General features: G+C 48.5%; 1 protein-coding gene across 3 annotated transcripts in view; it reads left to right on the top strand.

Moving 5' to 3' along the window:
- Window positions 1-20,528, top strand: part of SOX5 (SRY-box transcription factor 5) — a 269,372-nt gene that overhangs the window by 80,543 nt on the left and 168,301 nt on the right. For all 3 annotated transcript variants that reach the window (XM_073543998.1, XM_073543997.1, XM_073543996.1), the window contains one exon: window positions 2,461-2,671. In XM_073543998.1, coding sequence (XP_073400099.1) covers window positions 2,461-2,671 — 211 coding nt within the window. The remainder of the gene's footprint in view (window positions 1-2,460; window positions 2,672-20,528) is intronic.

The following is a 20,528-nucleotide window of genomic DNA, read 5'->3' as shown; positions in this document are numbered from 1 at the left end:
AGACTGTAGGACAGGAGACTACAATCTGTTACTCCCTGTTATCGGCCATTACTGGGGGAGGAGACTGTAGGACAGGAGACTACAATCTATTACTCCCCGTTATCGGCCATTACTGGGGGAGGAGACTGTAGGAAAGGAGACTACAATCTATTACTCCCTGTTATCAGCCATTACTGGGGAGGAGACTGTAGGACAGGAGACTACAATCTATTACTCCCCGTTATCGGCCATTACTGGGAGAGGAGACTGTAGGACAGGAGACTACAATCTATTACTCCCCGTTATCGGCCATTACTGGGGAGGAGACTGTAGGACAGGAGACTACAATCTATTACTCCCCGTTATCGGCCATTACTGGGAGAGGAGACTGTAGGACAGGAGACTACAATCTATTACTCCCTGTTATCGGCCATTACTGGGGGAGGAGACTGTAGGACAGGAGACTACAATTTATTACTCCCCGTTATCGGCCATTACTGGGGAGGAGACTGTAGGACAGGAGACTACAATCTGTTACTCCCCGTTATCAGCCATTACTGGGGGAGGAGACTGTAGGACAGGAGACTACAATCTATTACTCTCCGTTATCGGCCATTACTGGGGGAAGAGACTGTAGGACAGGAGACTACAATCTATTACTCCCTGTTATCAGCCATTACTGGGGGAGGAGACTGTAGGACAGGAGACTACAATCTATTACTCCCTGTTATCAGCCATTACTGGGGGAGGAGACTGTAGGACAGGAGACTACAATCTATTACTCCCTGTTATCAGCCATTACTGGGGGAGGAGACTGTAGGACAGGAGACTACAATCTATTACTCCCTGTTATCAGCCATTACTGGGGGAGGAGACTGTAGGACAGGAGACTACAATCTATTACTCCCTGTTATCAGCCATTACTGGGGGACGAGACTGTAGGACAGGAGACTACAATCTATTACTCCCCGTTATCAGCCATTACTGGGGGAGGAGACTGTAGGACAGGAGACTACAATCTATTACTCCCTGTTATCAGCCATTACTGGGGGAGGAGACTGTAATAATAATATAATAATAATTTTTATTTATATAGCGCCAACATATTCCGCAGCACTTTACAATTAAGGACAGGAGACTACAATCTATTACTCCCTGTTATCAGCCATTACTGGGGGAGGAGACTGTAGGACAGGAGACCACAATCTATTACTCCCTGTTATCAGCCATTACTGGGGGAGGAGACTGTAGGACAGGAGACTACAATCTATTACTCCCCGTTATCAGCCATTACTGGGGGAGGAGACTGTAAGACAGGAGGCTACAATCTATTACTCCCTGGTATCAGCCATTTCAGGAGTGTCACCCCCTGGTCCCCGTGATCAGTACTGTTCTCCTTTCTGAGGAGTGTGCATATGGCTGTTGCACCAGGTTGTTGCTGTACATCTTGGTGCTTTCCTCTTTCCCCCATAAACACTAATCACCCCTTGTTGCTGCCGTTTTGCTTCTGGTAATTTCGTGGCTTCACGTCCCGTGACTTGTTTGGTGGGTCCCGTCCCTGCAGGTTTCATGGCTGGTGGTGGTCCGGCGGTGGTTTTTATTATAAGATGCATCTCTGACTTTTGGCCTGCGTCTTATGGGATGAGCCCTCAGCGCCAGGTGTGGATATTTTCGGATACACGCAGCTTTCCCCAGTGATCTCGGAGACGTCACCTGTACCCCTGCTCCGCGGCCCTCCGCTCCCCCGCACACCCGCTGTCACTTTCAATTAGACATGGCTAAGTGGCACAATTACAAGGTTGCCATTTAAGATGAGCCTAATATCAGGGACACATGGTCCATTGTCAGCTGGCGCCTTCGCAATCATTAATTTAATTTAGTTTTTCGGAGATGAGCTGCCAGAATGGTGGAGATACGCTGCGGAGAGTGGGGGGTGGAATCCGAGTCCTGGAATCATTCCACGCTATTCATTGCGGAAACACCCAGCAAATCAGCCAGATGGAGCCGCGCTGAACCTTGGGTGATCCGCGCGCCGTTCTCCAGCCGCCTTTTAATCTCGCCTCCTCTACGCTGAATGGGAACTCTACGGTGTGAACAGTCGGCGCCGGTCCATTTTGTAGCACAATGTTCATTTCCTTATAGAAGTGATGAAATATAACGATGGTTACAAAGTAAAATGGCGCTGACGGGTCCTGATTTGTGCCGGCGATATGTGCGTTTGGCGCCAGGTCTTCCTCCATGCGGTAGGGATGAGGCTGAGTGTTTCTAGCCATGGCCGCACTGCTGACGTACGTTCACCAACGCAACGTCCTTCAGGTTTTCGCTGAACATAAATTCCACCATTTTTTGCAGCTTTTCACCTTTTTACCTTCCTTCTCCGTCGCCGGTCGCCATATTTGTGGGAGGCGCTTGCATGAACTTTGCATTTCGCTCTGTTTCCTTGTGAATCCTAACGTTCCGTCTTTCTTCTTGTCCTTCCAGGATATAGACGGCAATAAGGTGGTCTCTTCATTTGCCCCTCAAAACTCAGCTACCTCACCCCTGAAGGCAGATGAAGGAGGGCGGCAGAGCGGCGAATCCTTGTCTAACGCCGCTTTGGGGACCCCCGAGAGACGTAAAGGTAGCTTAGCAGATGTGGTGGACACACTGAAGCAAAGGAAAATGGAAGAGCTGATCAAAAGTGAACCGGAAGGTAAGACCAACGTGGCGGCTGATGATTGCTGATCTCCCATGATGCATCATTCCCAGCTCTGGCTCCTCCTGGGAGGAGCTGATTGGTCACATGACTAATATACGCAGAAGCAGAGGTTGTCCTGGCGCTGCGGAGGGGAGGACGCTTCTCGTGTGTCTTGAGTTCCCCTTTAAGCCCAGTCCTCTGACTCACGGGCGCAGTTGCTGATTGTTCCGGGCGAGTGCTCTCTCTCTTTGTGTTGGTTCATGTAGCCGCAGGCACCTAATGCTAACGAGCCGCCATTGTGAGGAACCTGAGCAAACACGGCGGACGTCCCGTAGTCACATTCTTGTCATAGCTGCGCTGTAATCCCCATTGTGGGGTTCTGCGCCACCAGCTCCTGGCATTGTCTGCGGTGGCCGAGGTCGCGGCAGAGTGCTCGTCCGCCTCTGTGCTCCTTTCTACACAATGCGAGGTGTTGCAAGTCTTTGGCACTTTTGCTGTTGACAGCGGCGGCATTGTCTCCTGCCACAAAGAGAGATCGTGCCGGATTACATTACTGTTTACCCTCCACACAAACATGGAGCGACTTGTCGAGCGGAGGATGGGTCACCGGACTGCAGATCCGCCGTGTCGTTGCATGCACAAATTTCGTCCACGCCAGGAACATTGTTACTTTGTGTTCTTCCACATTGGTACATGAGCGCTGCCATCTTGGGCCCATGTGTCCAGGTCAGGTGTTGGCGCGCTTGTCACGTGGTGTGGCGCAAGCGTGCCATGTAGGAAATGTCTGGCACAGGTTAGAAATGGAGGTGAGACCAATCGTAATAGATGGTGGAGAAGCACGCCAGCCTCACTGCTGAAGTGACTGCTGCCCCAATAGCGCCCCCTAGGTCGTGCGCCACCGTTGTGTCTCCTTGTATCCATCCATTACTCGCACACCGCTGACACTTTGTATCTATAGTTCAGGCTGCGACTCTCACAAATCCGAGGACGGGACAAATGTCGAGGCCGCCGGCGCTATGGAGCGCAATGGACGGCTATGAGAGAGGCTGAGATTTCAGGACGTGGCGGTCTCCGCATCTCAGCGTCGATTCCCAGAGACCCCATTAGCGCAGGTCAGATGGAAACATTAAAACGAATCCCGAGCCGACGCATTATCTCCTCCGCTTATGAAAATGTACAAACAAAAGATCCACCGCGCTTTGAAAAATAAGAATGAGGCGAGAAAAAAAAAGCTGCGTCCTGCGCGAGACTTCACTCGCCGCTCGCCATTGTTCCATTGTCTTCCGGAGGCCATTAAAATGAACAGCGGGTTGTGCTGCAAATTTCATTAAGCCTTTGTGGGGTCATTATGCCTGAGCCATATTCATGTCTTCCCCCCTCGTCTCCCGCGCGAAAAGTGAGGAGACGTGAGATCAGGACGACGAGCGACACAAAGGGGGTCAGAGACCGAAGGTACCTGGGGAGGGGGTTAGTGATGGCCTCACCGCTACTCGTCTCTTATGTCAGCCACCCCACACCTCTGCCCAGGTATCATGGACATCTATAGAAACGACCTGACTTCCGCCATTTCCCCTCCCGACCTCATCTACTGCCCCCCCGTCCTCGAGGATCATTGTTCACCCAAATATCCAGGGCGCTGGGTATGGTAACAGGTAGCGGCATCCATGTAGTCACAGCACACCCCCTCCCCCCTCAGTACTGGCTGATAACAGGGAGTAATAGATGAGCAGAGTAGACTGCAGAGAGCCCCGTTACTGGCAGTGGTGGGTGATCTGCCGGCTGCACTTGTACCGGTTACCTCTTACTTGCGGAGCGGAGACGACATCGTCCTGACAAGTAGATGCATCCGACTTGTAATTTGTGTAATTGTGATCGTCTCTTTCTAATCCCCTAGAAAATCTCTGTACAACTTTCCTGTAATCAGACCCCGAGGACATCGCTCATTATAATGATACCCCACTATCCGCCATTTTCACTCTTTGGAGGGAGGTTTTTGCCTGTTTTCTGATAACATAATAAATGTGCTGGATATTTAGACGTCCTCTATCGTCAGTGCAACCACGAGTTCTCACCGCCCGAGGCCAAGACGTCCGCTACGCTAAACACAATGACTGCTAACAAGGGAATAAAGCTCAAAACTCCCTGCTACTGCACTGATCCGGAGTTACCTCCTGTATTATCCTCCAGAGCTGCACTCACGATTCTGCTGGTGCAGTCACTGTGTACATACATTACATTACTGATCCTGAGTTACCTCCTGTATTATACTCCAGAGCTGCACTCACTATTCTGCTGGTGCAGTCACTGTGTACATACATTACATTACTGATCCTGAGTTACCTCCTGTATTATACTCCAGAGCTGCACTCACTATTCTGCTGGTGCAGTCACTGTGTACATACATTACATTACTGATCCTGAGTTACCTCCTGTATTATACCCCAGAGCTGCACTCACTATTCTGCTGGTGCAGTCACTGTGTACATACATTACATTACTGATCCTGAGTTACCTCCTGTATTATACCCCAGAGCTGCACTCACTATTCTGCTGGTGCAGTCACTGTGTACATACATTACATTACTGATCCTGAGTTACATCCTGTATTATCCCCCAGTGCTGCACTCACTATTCTGCTGGTGCAGTCACTGTGTACACACATTACATTACTGATCCTGAGTTACATCCTGTATTATACTCCAGAGCTGCACTCACTATTCTGCTGGTGCAGTCACTGTGTACATACATTACTGATCCAGAGTTACATCCTGTATTATACTCCAGAGCTGCACTCACTATTCTGCTGGTGCAGTCACTGTGTACATACATTACATTACTGATCCTGAGATACTTCCTGTATTATACCCCAGAGCTGCACTCACTATTCTGCTGGTGCAGTCACTATGTACATACATTACATTACTGATCCTGAGTTACATCCTGTATTATACCCCAGAGCTGCACTCACTATTCTGCTTGTGCAGTCACTGTGTACATACATTACATTACTGATCCTGAGTTACATCCTGTATTATACTCCAGAGCTGCACTCACTTTTCTGCTGGTGCAGTCACTGTGTACATACATTACATTACTGATCCTGAGTTACATCCTGTATTATACTCCAGAGCTACACTCACTATTCTGCTGGTGCAGTCACTGTGTACATACATTACATTACTGATCCTGAGTTACATCCTGTATTATACCCCAGAGCTGCACTCACTATTCTGCTGGTGCAGTCACTGTGTACATACATTACATTACTGATCCTGAGTTACATCCTGTATTATACTCCAGAGCTGCACTCAATATTTTGCTGGTGCAGTCACTGTGTACATACATTACATTACTGATCCTAAGTTACCTCCTGTATTATACTCCAGAGCTGCACTCACTATTCTGCTGGTGCAGTCACTAGGTACATACATTACATTACTGACCCTGAGTTACATCCTGTATTATACTCCAGAGCTGCACTCACGATTCTGCTGGTGCAGTCACTGTGTACATACATTACATTACTGATCCTGAGTTACCTCCTGTATTATACCTCAGAGCTGCACTCACTATTCTGCTGGTGCAGTCACTGTGTACATACATTACATTACTGACCCTGAGTTACATCCTGTATTATACTCCAGAGCTGCACTCACGATTCTGCTGGTGCAGTCACTGTGTACACACATTACTGATCCTGAGTTACATCCTGTATTATACCCCAGAGCTGCGCTCACTATTCTGCTGGTGCAGTCACTGTGTACATACATTACATTACTGATCCTGAGTTACATCCTGTATTATACTCCAGAGCTGCACTCTTTGTTCTGCTGGTGCAGTAACTTTGTACATACAATGGATTGTGAAAGTATTTACCCCCTTTGGCAATTTGCGTGTTTTGCGACTTCACAACCTGGAATTTCACAATTTTTTTGAGGATTTCCATCAGTTCACGTACAGAACGTGCCGACATCTGTGAACATTTAGTTTTTCTTTTTACTGTGAAGCGAACAACAAATAGGACAAGATAACTGAAACCTTCAGTGTATATAACTATTCACCCTCCTACAGTCAGTACTTTGTAGAGCCTCCTTTTTCAGCAATTCCAGCTGCAGTCTCTTTGGATAAGTCTCTGAGCGTTCCACATCTGGCCACTGTGATTTTTGCCCATTTCTCAAACCAGAACTGCTCCAGCTCCTTCAGGTTTGATGTTTCCTCCGGTGATCAGCGATCTTCACGTCTGACCACAGATTATACATTGGATTAAGGTCTGGGCTGTGACTCGGCCATGCCAGAACATTTACATGTTTCCCCTTACACCACTCGAGTGTTGCTTTAGCAGTATGCTTTGGGTCACTGTCTTATTGGATGGCGAACCTCCCTCTCAGTCTCCAATTACTGTCAGACTGAAATAGATTTTACTTAAGAATATCCCTGTATTTCGCACCATCCTTCTTCCCCTCTTCTCAGACCATTTTCCCTGTCCCTGCTGCTGAAAAACATACCCACAGCATGATGCTATCACCACCATGCTTCACTGTGGGGGTGGTGTTCTTGGTGTGATGAGCTTTGTTGGTTTGGCATAAGACATAGCGTTTACGATGGTGGCCATAAACTTCAATCGTGGTCTCCTCTGACCACAGCACCTTCCTCCATACGTTTGGGGAGTCTCCCACATGTCTCTTTGCAAACTGAAAACAAGCCTTACAATTTTTGTGTGTAAGTAAAGGCTAATTTCTTCCCACTCTTCCATAAAGGCCACCTCTATGGAGTGTACGGGTAATTGTGGTGATATGGACAGATACTCCAGTTATTGTTTGGGATCTCTGCAGCTCCTTCAGGACCACCTTTAGTCTCTGTGCTTCCTCTCTGATTAATGCCCTGATTGCCCGGGCTGAGAGTTTTGGTGGGCTGCCTCTCTTGGCAGGTTTGTTGTGACACCACATTCTTTCCATTTGATGATAATGGATTTGATGGTGCTTCGGGGGATCTTCAGAGTTTGGGACATTTAGTGATAACCCAACCTTGACTTGTACTTCTCTACCACTTTATCCCTGACTTCATGGTGGTGTTTGGAGATCTCCTTGGTCTTCATGGTAACGTTTGAAGATCTCATTGGTCTTCATGTTAATGTTTGTAGATTTCTTTGGTCTTCATGATGTTGTTTGGAGATCTCCTTGGTCTTCATGGTGGTGTTTGGAGATCTCCTTGGTCTTCATGGTAATGTTTGTAGAATTCCTTGGTCTTCATGGAGGTGTTTGGAGATCTCCTTGGTCTTCATGGTGGTGTTTGGAGATTTCCTTGGTCTTCATGGTGGTGTTTGGAGATCTCCTTGATCTTCATGGTGGTGTTTGGAGATCTTTGTCTTCATGGTGGTGTTTGTAGAATTCCTTGGTCTTCATGGTGGTGTTTGGAGATCTCCTCGGTCTTCATGGTGGTGTTTGGAGATCTCCTTTGTCTTCATGGTGGTGTTTGGAGATCTCCTTTGTCTTCATGGTGGTGTTTGAAGATCTCCTTGGTCTTCATGGTGGTGTTTGGAGATCTCCTTGCTCTTCATGGTGATGTTTGGAGATCTCCTTGGTCTTCATGTGGTATTTGGAGATCGCCTTGGTCTTCATGGTGGTGTTTGGAGATCTCCTTTGTCTTCATGGTGGTGTTTGGAGATCTCCTTGGTCTTCATGGTGGTGTTTGGAGATCTCCTTTGTCTTTATGGTGGTGTTTGGAGATTTCCTTGGTCTTCATGGTGGTGTTTGGAGATCTCCTTGATCTTCATGGTGGTGTTTGGAGATCTTTGTCTTCATGGTGGTGTTTGTAGAATTCCTTGGTCTTCATGGTGGTGTTTGGAGATCTCATTTGTCTTCATGGTGGTGTTTGGAGATCTCCTTTGTCTTCATGGTGGTGTTTGGAGATCTCCTTTGTCTTCATGGTGGTGTTTGAAGATCTCCTTGCTCTTCATGGTGGTGTTTGGAGATCTCCTTGCTCTTCATGGTGATGTTTGGAGATCTCCTTGGTCTTCATGTGGTATTTGGAGATCGCCTTGGTCTTCATGGTGGTGTTTGGAGATCTCCTTTGTCTTCATGGTGGTGCTTGGAGATCTCCTTGGTCTTCATGGTGGTGTTTGGAGATCTCCTTGGTCTTCATGGTGGTGTTTGGAGATCTCCTTTGTCTTCATGGTGGTGTTTGGAGATCTCCTTTGTCTTCATGGTGGTGTTTGGAGATCTCCTTTGTCTTCATAGTGGTGTTTGAAGATCTCCTTGCTCTTCATGGTGGTGTTTGTAGATTTCCTTGGTCTTCATGGTGGTGTTTAGAGATCTCCTTTGTCTTCGTGGTGGTGTTTGGAGATCTCCTTTGTCTTCGTGGTGGTGTTTGGTTTGTGGTGCCTCTTGTTGATGGTGTTGCAGCCTCTGTGGTCTTTCAGAGAAGGTAAAGTGTGTATACTGACAGACACGGGACACTTAGATTACACACTGGGGGACGTCCTGTCACTAAGCATGGGACTTGCGAAGGGAATTGCTTGCAGCAGAAATTTATAGAGGCTTCATCGCAAAAGGGTTGAATACATGTGCACATGCCAATGTTCAGGTATTTGATCCCATAAATTATTACTATTTAATGCTGATGTATCACACACAAATAGGATTGCAAAAATAGTTACACCCAGGTTGTAATGTAAAAAAAAAAGTAAAAAGCCAAGAGGGGTGAATACTTTCACAACTGACTGTACAATTTTGGGAGGAGGAGAAATTTTCTATGAGATGCACTTCATCCCCAATAATCTGTCCCAACAGCAGTGCAGAGGACGGCAGGTAGACACAAGGCCGTGTAGGCTTAGATGACTTACTGAATAGTGAGTGCAGCTCTGGAGGTGACTGGAGGATAATATGCTGTGATAAGATACTGGAGGCAGCAGTTAATTATGCTACTTGTAGTGTCGGGCGCTGGGGATGATTGTGGCACATCGGTGCTTGCTGGAGGTGACTGACCCGATGAGACTGGCACTCGGGGTCGGTCCGCTCCTGCTCATCCAGTACGGTGGCACATATGCACCAGGCCGCTGTTACACGTGGAGATGCACCACCTGCTCCTGAGCCGTCACCTGCTCCTGAGCCCTCTTGTTCCCGGCTTGAGAGGTTTAGGACCCTTGTTGAATGATAACCATCCAATCTTGGAGGATGCCGCCGCCGCCGCCTCCGTGCCCGCTGTAGTGCTTCTTGGAGGGCTGCTGTTGTACCCCGGAGGCGCCTGTCATGACCGTGCATATTAAAATGAACAACGCTCCTCGGGCCGCTGTGCCTTGTGATTAACGGCGCCAAGTGCAGATCAAAACGCTCCTCTTAATTAAAATTCACCAGCTTGGGCGCGTAGAGTGGGCACCCGGCCTCGTCTAATGGCTCTGCTGGTGAAGTGGGCACGATCTACACTAGTGAGTGAAGCGCTCAAAGGTACTGCTCCACCTGCTCCAGGACCTGAGTGCTCAGTGTCCGCGGCTCTGGATCTCGGTACCCGGTCCTGACTGTGAAGGCTAATCAGGGGAAATATCTCAGGATGTTTCCTGAAGTCGCTGGAAATTCTTTGTGTGGATGAAGCTGGGCAGGAAGCGGCTGCCTGTGCCCAAACCCCCCGCGCTGCATGCCTGATCCCCGAGAGATGGGATAATGTCCATCATCCCGGGGACTACTGACTGTTCTAAGATGGATAGAAGGTGATTGTAGAACATCAGACTACAATCTATTACTCCCCGTTATCAGCCATTACTAGGGGAGGAGACTGTAGGACAGGAGACTACAATCTATTACTCCCCGTTATCAGCCATTACTGGGGGAGGAGACTCTAGGGCTGGAGACTATAATCTATTATATAACTACAATAGCAGCTCTTGAATCGGTTGCCCCTCTCACACATACCAAAGCTTCCAAAATCAACAGGCAACCCTGGCACACCAGACTGACCAAAGAACTGAGGTGGGCTTCCAGGGTTGCTGAGTGGAGATGGAAAAGATTCCACTCCAACGAGGACTTCACCGCATTCAAACAGTCCCTCACTACTTTCAAGGCCACACTCGCTGCAGCAAAATAAAGCTACTTCTCATCTCTCATATCCTCCCTGTCTCACAACTGTAAGAGCTATTCAACGCCTTCAATTCTCTCCTCCGTACCCCAGAACCTCCCCCCTCTCCACTCATCGCAGCTGAAGACTTTGCCTCATTCTTCAAACAGAAGATTGATCACATTAGAGAAAGATTTGGCCTACAATCCCCACAACCCCTCTTCCTAACTACCCAACCCTCCTCTCCAGAACCAGCTTCTCCACCATTACAGACCAACTTTCCGCTCTACTCTCGAGATCACATCTCACCACCTTGACCCAATCCCATCCCACTTCATCCCAAACCTCACCACAGTCTTCATCCCAACCCTAACCCATCTCTTCAACCTATCACTAACAACTGGTGTTTTCCCCTCAAGCTTCAAACATGCCTCAATCACACCTATCCTCAAAAAGCCCTCTATTGACCCATCCACTGTATGCAGCTATCGCCCCATATCACTCTCCCCTGTGCCTCAAAACTATTGGAACAACACGTCCATCTTGAACTGTCCTCCCACCTCTCTTCTTGCTCCCTCCTTGACCAATTACAGTCTGGCTTCCGGCCGCATCACTCCACTGAAACTGCCCTAACTAAGGTCACCAATGACCTATTAACCGCCAATGCCAAGCGACACTACTCTGTCCTCCTCCTCCTGGACCTGTCCTCTGCCTTCTACACTACTCTGTCCTCCTCCTCCTGGACCCGTCCTCTTCTTTTCACACAGTGGACCACTCCCTCTTACTACAGACCCTCTCATCTCTTGGCATCACAGACTTGGCCCTTTCTTCGATCTCTTCATACCGGACATTCAGCGTCTCCCATTCGCACACCACCTCCTCACCTCGCCCCCTATCTGTTGGTGTCCCCCAAAGTTCAGTCCTAGGACCCCTGCTCTTCTGCATTTACACCTTCGGCCTCGGACAGCTCATAGAGTCTCACGGCTTTCAGTATCACCTCTATGCTGATGACAGATCTACATCTCTGGACCAGATATCACCTCCCTACTAACCAGAATCTCTCAATGTCTATCTGCTATTTCATCCTTCTCCTCCGCTAGATTTCTAAAACTTAATATGGACAAAAACAGAATTAATCATCTTTCCCCCATCTCACGTGACTCCCATCAGACCTATCCATTAAAGTAAACTGCTGCCCACTCTCCCCAGTCCCACTAGCTCGCTGCCTCGGGGTTATCCTTGACTCCTTGACACTGATCTCTGCTATAAACCAAAATATCCAAGCCCTTTCCACTTCCTGCCAACTGCAACTCAAAAATATTTCCCGGATCCGTACATTTCTCATCCAAGAATCTGCAAAAACCCTAGTTCATGCCCTCATCATCTCCCGCTTTGACTACTGCAACCTCCTGCTCTGTGGCCTCCCCTCTAACACTCTCGCACCCCTCCAATCAATTCTAAACTCTGCAGCCCGACTAATCCACCTGTCCCTCCACTATTCCCCGGCCTCCCCCCCCTGTCAATCCCTGCACTGGCTCCCCATTACCCAAAGACTCCAGTTCAAAACCCTAACCATGGCATGCAAAGCCATCCACAACCTGAGTCCTCTGTACATCTGTGACCTCATCTCCCGGTACTTACCTGCACAAAACCTCCGATCCTCACAAGATCTCCTTCTGTACTCCCCTCTTATCTCCTCTTCCCACAACCGCATACAAGATTTCTCCCGTGCTTCCCCCCTACTCTGGAACTGTCTACCACAACATATCAGACTCACGCCTACCATGGAAACCTTCAAAAAGAACCTGAAGACCGACCTCTTCCGACAAGCCTATAACCTGCAGTAACCACCGATCCACCAAACCGCTGCACGACCAGCTTTACCCTCGCCTACTGTATCCTCGCCCATCCCTTGTAGATTGTGAGCCCTCGCGGGCAGGGTCCTCTCTCATCCCCTGTAGACTGTGAGCCCTCGCGGGCAGGGTCCTCCCTCATCCCCTGTAGACTGTGAGCCCTCGCGGGCAGGGTCCTCTCTCCTTCATTACCAGTCGTGACTTGTATTGTGTCAGGCTAGTTTCACACTAGCGTTTGTGAGCGCAGCGACGGCCTGCGCACGGCCGCCGCTAAGCCCCGCCCCCTGCCGCGCCTCTGCCGGTAGCTCCGCCTACCGGCGCATGACACTGCATGCGCCCTGCGTCCCCTATCTTTATCACTGGGGGCGCAGGCCGTGCGCAGTATGCGTTTGGCGGCGCATGCGCCTTTTTGACGGTGCGCCGGCGCAACCAAACTGCAGCAGGTTGCGTTTGGCGCAGGTCGGCGCACCGTCAAAAGGACGCATGCGCCGCCAAACGCATACTGCACACGGCCTGCGCCCCCAGTGATAAAGATAGGGGACGCAGGGCGCATGCAGCGTCATGCGCCGGTAGGCGGAGCTACCGGCGGAGGCGCAGCAGGGGGCGGGGCTTAGCGGCGGCCGTGCGCAGACCGTCGCTGCGCTCGCAAACGCTAGTGTGAAACTAGCCTAAGATTACTGTACTCATTTTTCATTATGTATACCCCTCCTCACATGTAAAGCACCATGGAATGGAATAAATGGCGCTATAATAATAATACTCCCTGTTATGAGATATCCCTCATATCTCCAGTGCCGAGATCCTTTTTTATATGACTGATATCTGGTGCTGCTCTTATTACGCTCTCACACTGTTATAAACTGTGCACTGGTTGGTTTCAGTCCCTTTAAGGCGTCTACGTTGCTTCCGATCAGATATTATTGTCCTGAGGACAATGGCTGTATTTGCGGTAGATAAGCGGCAGTGATGTATCGGTCTGATGGTGGACGCTCACAGATGCGATTCAGGATATATGAGATAAGGGTCAGTGAGTGTACATGCGTCCTCACGCCTCCCGCGCCCTCTGTGGGTGTGCACCGCTCGGCAGGTGAACTATGTGAATGTGACAACCCAGCGCTGTGGAGGCGGAGATTCCCCGGTGTACAAGAAATCCCGCCACACACTGCACATATAAATAATCCCGCCATACACTGCACATATAAATAATCTCACCACACACTGCACATATAAATAATCCCGCCACACACTGCACATATAAATAATCCCGCCACACACTGCACGTATAAATAATCCCGCCACATACTGCACGTATAAATAATGCCGCCACACACTGCACGTATAAATAATGCCGCCACACACTGCACGTATAAATAGTCCCGCCGCACACTGCACGTATAAATAATCCCGCCGCACACTGCACGTATAAATAATCCCGCCACACACTGCACGTATAAATTATCCCGCCGTACACTGCACGTATAAATAGTCCCGCCACACACTGCACTTATAAATAATCCCGCCACACACTGCACGTATAAATAGTCCCGCCACACACTGCACGTATAAATAATCCCGCCACACACTGCACGTATAAATAGTCCCGCCACACACTGCACGTATAAATAGTCCCGCCACACACTGCACGTATAAATAATCCCGCCACACACTGCACGTATAAATAGTCCCGCCACACACTGCACGTATAAATAATCCCGCCACACACTGCACGTATAAATAATCCCGCCACATACTGCACGTATAAATAATGCCGCCACACACTGCACGTATAAATAATGCCGCCACACACTGCACGTATAAATAGTCCCGCCGCACACTGCACGTATAAATAATCCCGCCGCACACTGCACGTATAAATAATCCCGCCACACACTGCACGTATAAATTATCCCGCCGTACACTGCACGTATAAATAGTCCCGCCACACACTGCACTTATAAATAATCCCGCCACACACTGCACGTATAAATAGTCCTGCCACACACTGCACGTATAAATAATCCCGCCACACACTGCACGTATAAATAGTCCCGCCACACACTGCACGTATAAATAGTCCCGCCACACACTGCACGTATAAATAATCCCGCCACACACTGCACGTATAAATAATCCCGCCACACACTGCACGTATAAATAGTCCCGCCACACACTGCACGTATAAATAATCCCGCCACACACTGCACGTATAAATAATCCCGCCACACACTGCACGTATAAATAATCCCGCCACACACTGCACGTAAAATAATCCCGCCACACACTGCACCTATAAATAATCCCGCCACACACTGCACGTATAAATAATCCCGCCACACACTGCACGTATAAATAATCCCGCCACACACTGCACGTATAAATAATCCCGCCACACACTGCACGTATAAATAGTCCCGCCACACACTGCACGTATAAATAATCCCGCCACACACTGCACGTATAAATCCCGCCACACACTGCACGTATAAATAATCCCGCCATACACTGCACACCCTTGAGAATTGTGGAGAATATTGAACATTTCAGTCGGTTTTCTGGCAGAGATTTTGTGTCTGTTTTGTTGTTACATTGTAGCAAACGCTCTGCTGCGCGGTGTCCCCGGGGTCATGTGACCGCCCCCCGCTGTCCTGCTGTATCCGCCGTGCGCTGGGTGTAGGTGAGATGGAAAGAAAAGCCCTGAACGAGTAAACAGAGCTGTCATCAGCGGCTTTGTGCGCCGTGTTTGCCCTGCGCTATTCCTGGACAATAGGCATTGTGCGCGGCGCCGCCGGGCGACCACGCTGCGCTCCCTCCTTTGTCCTGTTCTCTGTGTAACGTTTGCTGCCTCTTTACGTGATCCCCTGACATCCGAGCTGTGGGGGGCCGCCTCCGAAAAGTGCAAACCCGGCACACTGCACCAAACCCCCAGCTCCACACAGCCACCGTTATAGCAGATCCACCAGTACTGATGCAGAGTAACAGGGAGGAAAGAAACCGTCATGTGCGCTCCCCTACAGAGCACATACATATGTGGTGTTTACATAGGACTGCGGGTGACATCTACTACATTATCTGTACTCAGAGAGCTATCACTGTGTTATCTGTGGTGTTAGATAGGACTGCAGGTGACATCTACTACATTATCTGTACCCAGAGAGTTATCACTGTGTTATCTGTGGTGTTACATAGGACTGCAGGTGACATCTACGTTATCTGTACTCAGAGAGTTATCCCTGTGTTATCTGTGGTGTTACATAGGACTGCAGGTGACATCTACTACATTATCTGTACCCAGAGTGTTATCACTGTGTTATCTGTGGTGTTACATAGGACTGCAGGTGACATCTACTACATTATCTGTACCCAGAGAGTTATCACTGTGTTATCTGTGGTGTTAGATAGGACTGCAGGTGACATCTACGTTATCTGTACTCAGAGAGTTATCCATGTGTTATCTGTGGTGTTACATAGGACTGCAGGTGACATCTACTCCATTATCTGTACCCAGAGAGTTATCACTGTGTTATCTGTGGTGTTACATAGGACTGCAGGTGACATCTACGTTATCTGTACTCAGAGAGTTATCCATGTGTTATCTGTGGTGTTACATAGGACTGCAGGTGACATCTACTACATTATCTGTACCCAGAGAGTTATCACTGTGTTATCTGTGGTGTTACATAGGACTGCAGGTGACATCTACGTTATCTGTACTCAGAGAGTTATCCATGTGTTATCTGTGGTGTTACATAGGACTGCAGGTGACATCTACTACATTATCTGTACCCAGAGAGCTATCACTGTGTTATCTGTGGTGTTAGATAGGACTGCAGGTGACATCTACTACATTATCTGTACCCAGAGAGTTATCACTGTGTTATCTGTGGTGTTACATAGGACTGCAGGTGACATCTACGTTATCTGTACTCAGAGAGTTATCCATGTGTTATCTGTGGTGTTACATAGGACTGCAGGTGACATCTACTACATTATCTGTACCCAGAGTGTTATCACTGTGTTATCTGTGGTGTTACATAGGACTGCAGGTGACATCTACTACATTATCTGTACCCAGAGAGTTATCACTGTGTAATCTGTGGTGTTACATGGGACTGCAGGTGACATCTACTGCATTATCTGTACTCAGAGAGTTATCACTGTGTTATCTGTGGTGTTACATAGGACTGCAGGTGACATCTACGTTATCTGTACTCATAGAGTTATCACTGTGTTATCTGTGGTGTTACATAGGACTGCAGGTTACATCTACTACATTATCTGTACCCAGAGAGTTATCATTGTGTTATCTGTGGTGTTACATAGGACTGCGGGTGACATCTACTACATTATCTGTACTCAGAGAGTTATCACTGTGTAATCTGTGGTGTTACATGGGACTGCAGGTGACATCTACGTTATCTGTACTCAGAGAGTTATCATTGTGTTATCTGTGGTGTTACATAGGACTGCAGGTGACATCTACTACATTATCTGTACTCAGAGAGTTATCACTGTGTAATCTGTGGTGTTACATGGGACTGCAGGTGACATCTACGTTATCTGTACTCAGAGAGTTATCACTGTGTTATCTGTGGTGTTACATAGGACTGCAGGGGACATCTACTACATTATCTGTACTCAGAGTGATCACTGTGTTATCTGTGGTGTTACATAGGACTGCAGGTGACAGCTACTACATGATCTGTACTCAGAGAGTTATCACTGTGTTATCTGTGGTGTTACATAGGACTGCAGGGGACATCTACTACATTATCTGTACTCAGAGTGATCACTGTGTTATCTGTGGTGTTACATAGGACTGCAGGTGACAGCTACTACATTATCTGTACTAGAGAGTTATCACTGTGTTATCTGTGGTGTTACATAGGACTGCAGGGGACATCTACTACATTATCTGTACTCAGAGAGTTATCACTGTGTTATTTGTGGTGTTACATAGGACTGCAGGGGACATCTACTACATGATCTGTACTCAGAGTGATCACTGTGTTATCTGTGGTGTTACATAGGACTGCAGGTGACAGCTACTACATGATCTGTACTCAGAGAGTTATCACTGTGTTATCTGTGGTGTTACATAGGACTGCAGGTGACATCTACTACATTATCTGTACTCAGTCATCACTGTGTTATCTGTGGTGTTACATAGGACTGCAGGTGACTACTACATTATTTGTATTCAGACAGTTCTCACTGTGTTATCTGTGGTGTTACATAGGACTGCAGGTGACATCGATTACATTATCTGTACTCATCTGCGGTGTTACGTGGGACTGCCGGTCTCCTGCATTGTTTTGTTGGGAGCACTTCCGGCTCTGCTACATCTGTAGCTTTGGCCTCGGTGATGCTGTATTGTTATTGAGGTCAGCGTTCTTCATCTTCTGCAGCTTATCAGGATTTACCCGATGTCGTCGCCCGGTGACCGTGAGACCATTAGTCGCTGTTAACCCCTTCCTGACTGATCTGCCCTCTGTCCCCACGCTGTCAGCGGGGCCGAGCCTTTGTCCCCTGCAGTGGTCTGGTGAGGTCCTGGGCCGTTCTATTGCTGCCGTCCTGCCAGTGTCCACCATGGTGATTGCTCCTGAGTCCAGTCAGGCAGTATAGAGTTAATGAATGCCCCCCATGTGTTCCCTTTCCCACCATGTTGTAGGTCTTTTCTTGCTGTCAGTGAATGAAAGCCTCTTTGGACCTGCTGACTGATCTGCACATTGTTACAATGTATCCACTGACTGATGATAGAATCTCACACATGTCTTCTGTACCAGGTTCCAGGACGTTCTCGTGATTGGGATTTCTTTGCTGCATGTGACAGATCCTCAGGGATCCCTCCTGGTGCTGAGGAGCTGCAGGATTCCCTGAGATCCTAATGATTGCGGCGGAAGTTTTGCTCATCACTGAGTCGCCACTTCTGCGGATGGCAGGAAATGTTTGCGCTGGTTAATGGCGTTGGCTCCACAGAAGCAGTAAAGATTGTGACATTCTCTGCGAGGTCTCGTAACCGATATCCCCCATTATGTCAGTAATACGCCCGGCTCACCGCTGCTCGGCCGCTAATTACAGCCGCCCGTGCCGTTATTCCTCTGCTCTGCCTGGAAAGTCGCCACGCTGCTGACCCCAGATATTGATTGTAAGGAGAAAATCTGCCGGGCTGCAAGTGCCGAAAGAAAGAAATCTTTATTAAAAGTCCCCACGTCAGACACGTAACCGACTCCGTGAGAACAGCGAAGCCGCAGTCAGTCCGGAAAATGTGACGGCTCCACGCATCTGTCACCCCATGTGCTGAAGAGTCTCTGGGACCACAACATGTCTCATATTATAGGAGCCTCTCCCCAGGAATGGCTCATAACAGGGAGTAATAGATTGTGGTCTCCTGTCCTACAGTCTCCACCCCCAGTAATGGCTGATAACGGGGAGTAATAGATTGTAATCTCCTGTCCTACAGTCTCCTCCTCAGTAATGGCTGATAACAGGGAGTAATAGATTGTAGTCTCCTGTCCTACAGTCTCCTCCCCCAGTAATGGCTGATAACGGGGAGTAATAGATTGTAGTCTCCTGTCCTACAGTCTCCTCCCCCAGTAATGGCTGATAACGGGGAGTAATAGATTGTAGTCTCCCGTCCTACAGTCTCCTCTCCAGTAATGGCTGATAACGGGGAGTAATAGATTGTAGTCTCCTGTCCTACAGTCTCCTCCCCAGTAATGACTGATAACAGGGAGTAATAGATTGTAGTCTCCTGTCCTACAGTCTCCTCCCCAGTAATGGCTGATAACGGGGAGTAATAGATTGTAGTCTCCTGTCCTACAGTCTCCTCCCCAGTAATGACTGATAACAGGGAGTAATAGATTGTAGTCTCCTGTCCTACAGTCTCCTCCCCAGTAATGGCTGATAACGGGGAGTAATAGATTGTAGTCTCCTGTCCTACAGTCTCCTCCCCAGTAATGACTGATAACAGGGAGTAATAGATTGTAGTCTCCCGTCCTACAGTCTCCTCTCCAGTAATGGCTGATAACGGGGAGTAATAGATTGTAGTCTCCCGTCCTACTGTCTCCTCCCCCAGTAATGGCTGATAACAGGGAGTAAAAGATTGTAGTCTCCTGTCCTACAGTCTCCTCCCCCAGTAATGGCTGATAACAGGGAGTAATAGATTGTAGTCTCCTGTCCTACAGTCTCCTCCCCCAGTAATGGCTGATAACGGGGAGTAATAGATTGTAGTCTCCTGTCCTACAGTCTCCTCCTCCAGTAATGGCTGATAACAGGGAGTAATAGATTGTAATCTCCTGTCCTACAGTCTCCTCCCCAGTAATGGCTGATAACGGGGAGTAATAGATTGTAGTCTCCTGTCCTACAGTCTCCTCCCCAGTAATGGCTGATAACGGGGAGTAATAGATTGTAGTCTCCTGTCCTACAGTCTCCTCCCCAGTAATGGCTGATAACGGGGAGTAATAGATTGTAGTCTCCTGTCCTACAGTCTCCTCCCCCAGTAATGGCTGATAACGGGGAGTAATAGATTGTAGTCTCCTGTCCTACAGTCTCCTCCCCAGTAATGGCTGATAACGAGGAGTAATAGATTGTAGTCTCCTGTCCTACAGTCTCCTCCCCAGTAATGGCTGATAACGGGGAGTAATAGATTGTAGTCTCCTGTCCTACAGTCTCCTCCCCAGTAATGGCTGATAACGGGGAGTAATAGATTGTAGTCTCCTGTCCTACAGTCTCCTCTGCCAGTAATGGCTGATAACAGGAAGTAATAGATTGTAGTCTCCTGTCCTACAGTCTCCTCTGCCTGTAATGGCCGATAACGGGGAGTAATAGATTGTAGTCTCCTGTCCTACAGTCTCCTCCCCCAGTAATGGCTGATAACGGGGAGCAGTAGCCGAGGGTGAGTCCATTGCCTCCAGCACACACACAATGCGTCTCCCTTACAATAGGTGTCGGGATCCTTCTAGATGCTGTGGCGC

The sequence above is a fragment of the Dendrobates tinctorius genome, unplaced genomic scaffold (assembly GCF_039654945.1).
Source record: "Dendrobates tinctorius isolate UK_male_01 unplaced genomic scaffold, ASM3965494v1 ptg000136l, whole genome shotgun sequence".
Lineage (NCBI taxonomy): Eukaryota > Metazoa > Chordata > Amphibia > Anura > Dendrobatidae > Dendrobates > Dendrobates tinctorius.
The sequence above is the reverse complement of the archived record's forward strand: the minus strand, read 5'-3'. Positions and strand labels throughout refer to the sequence as shown.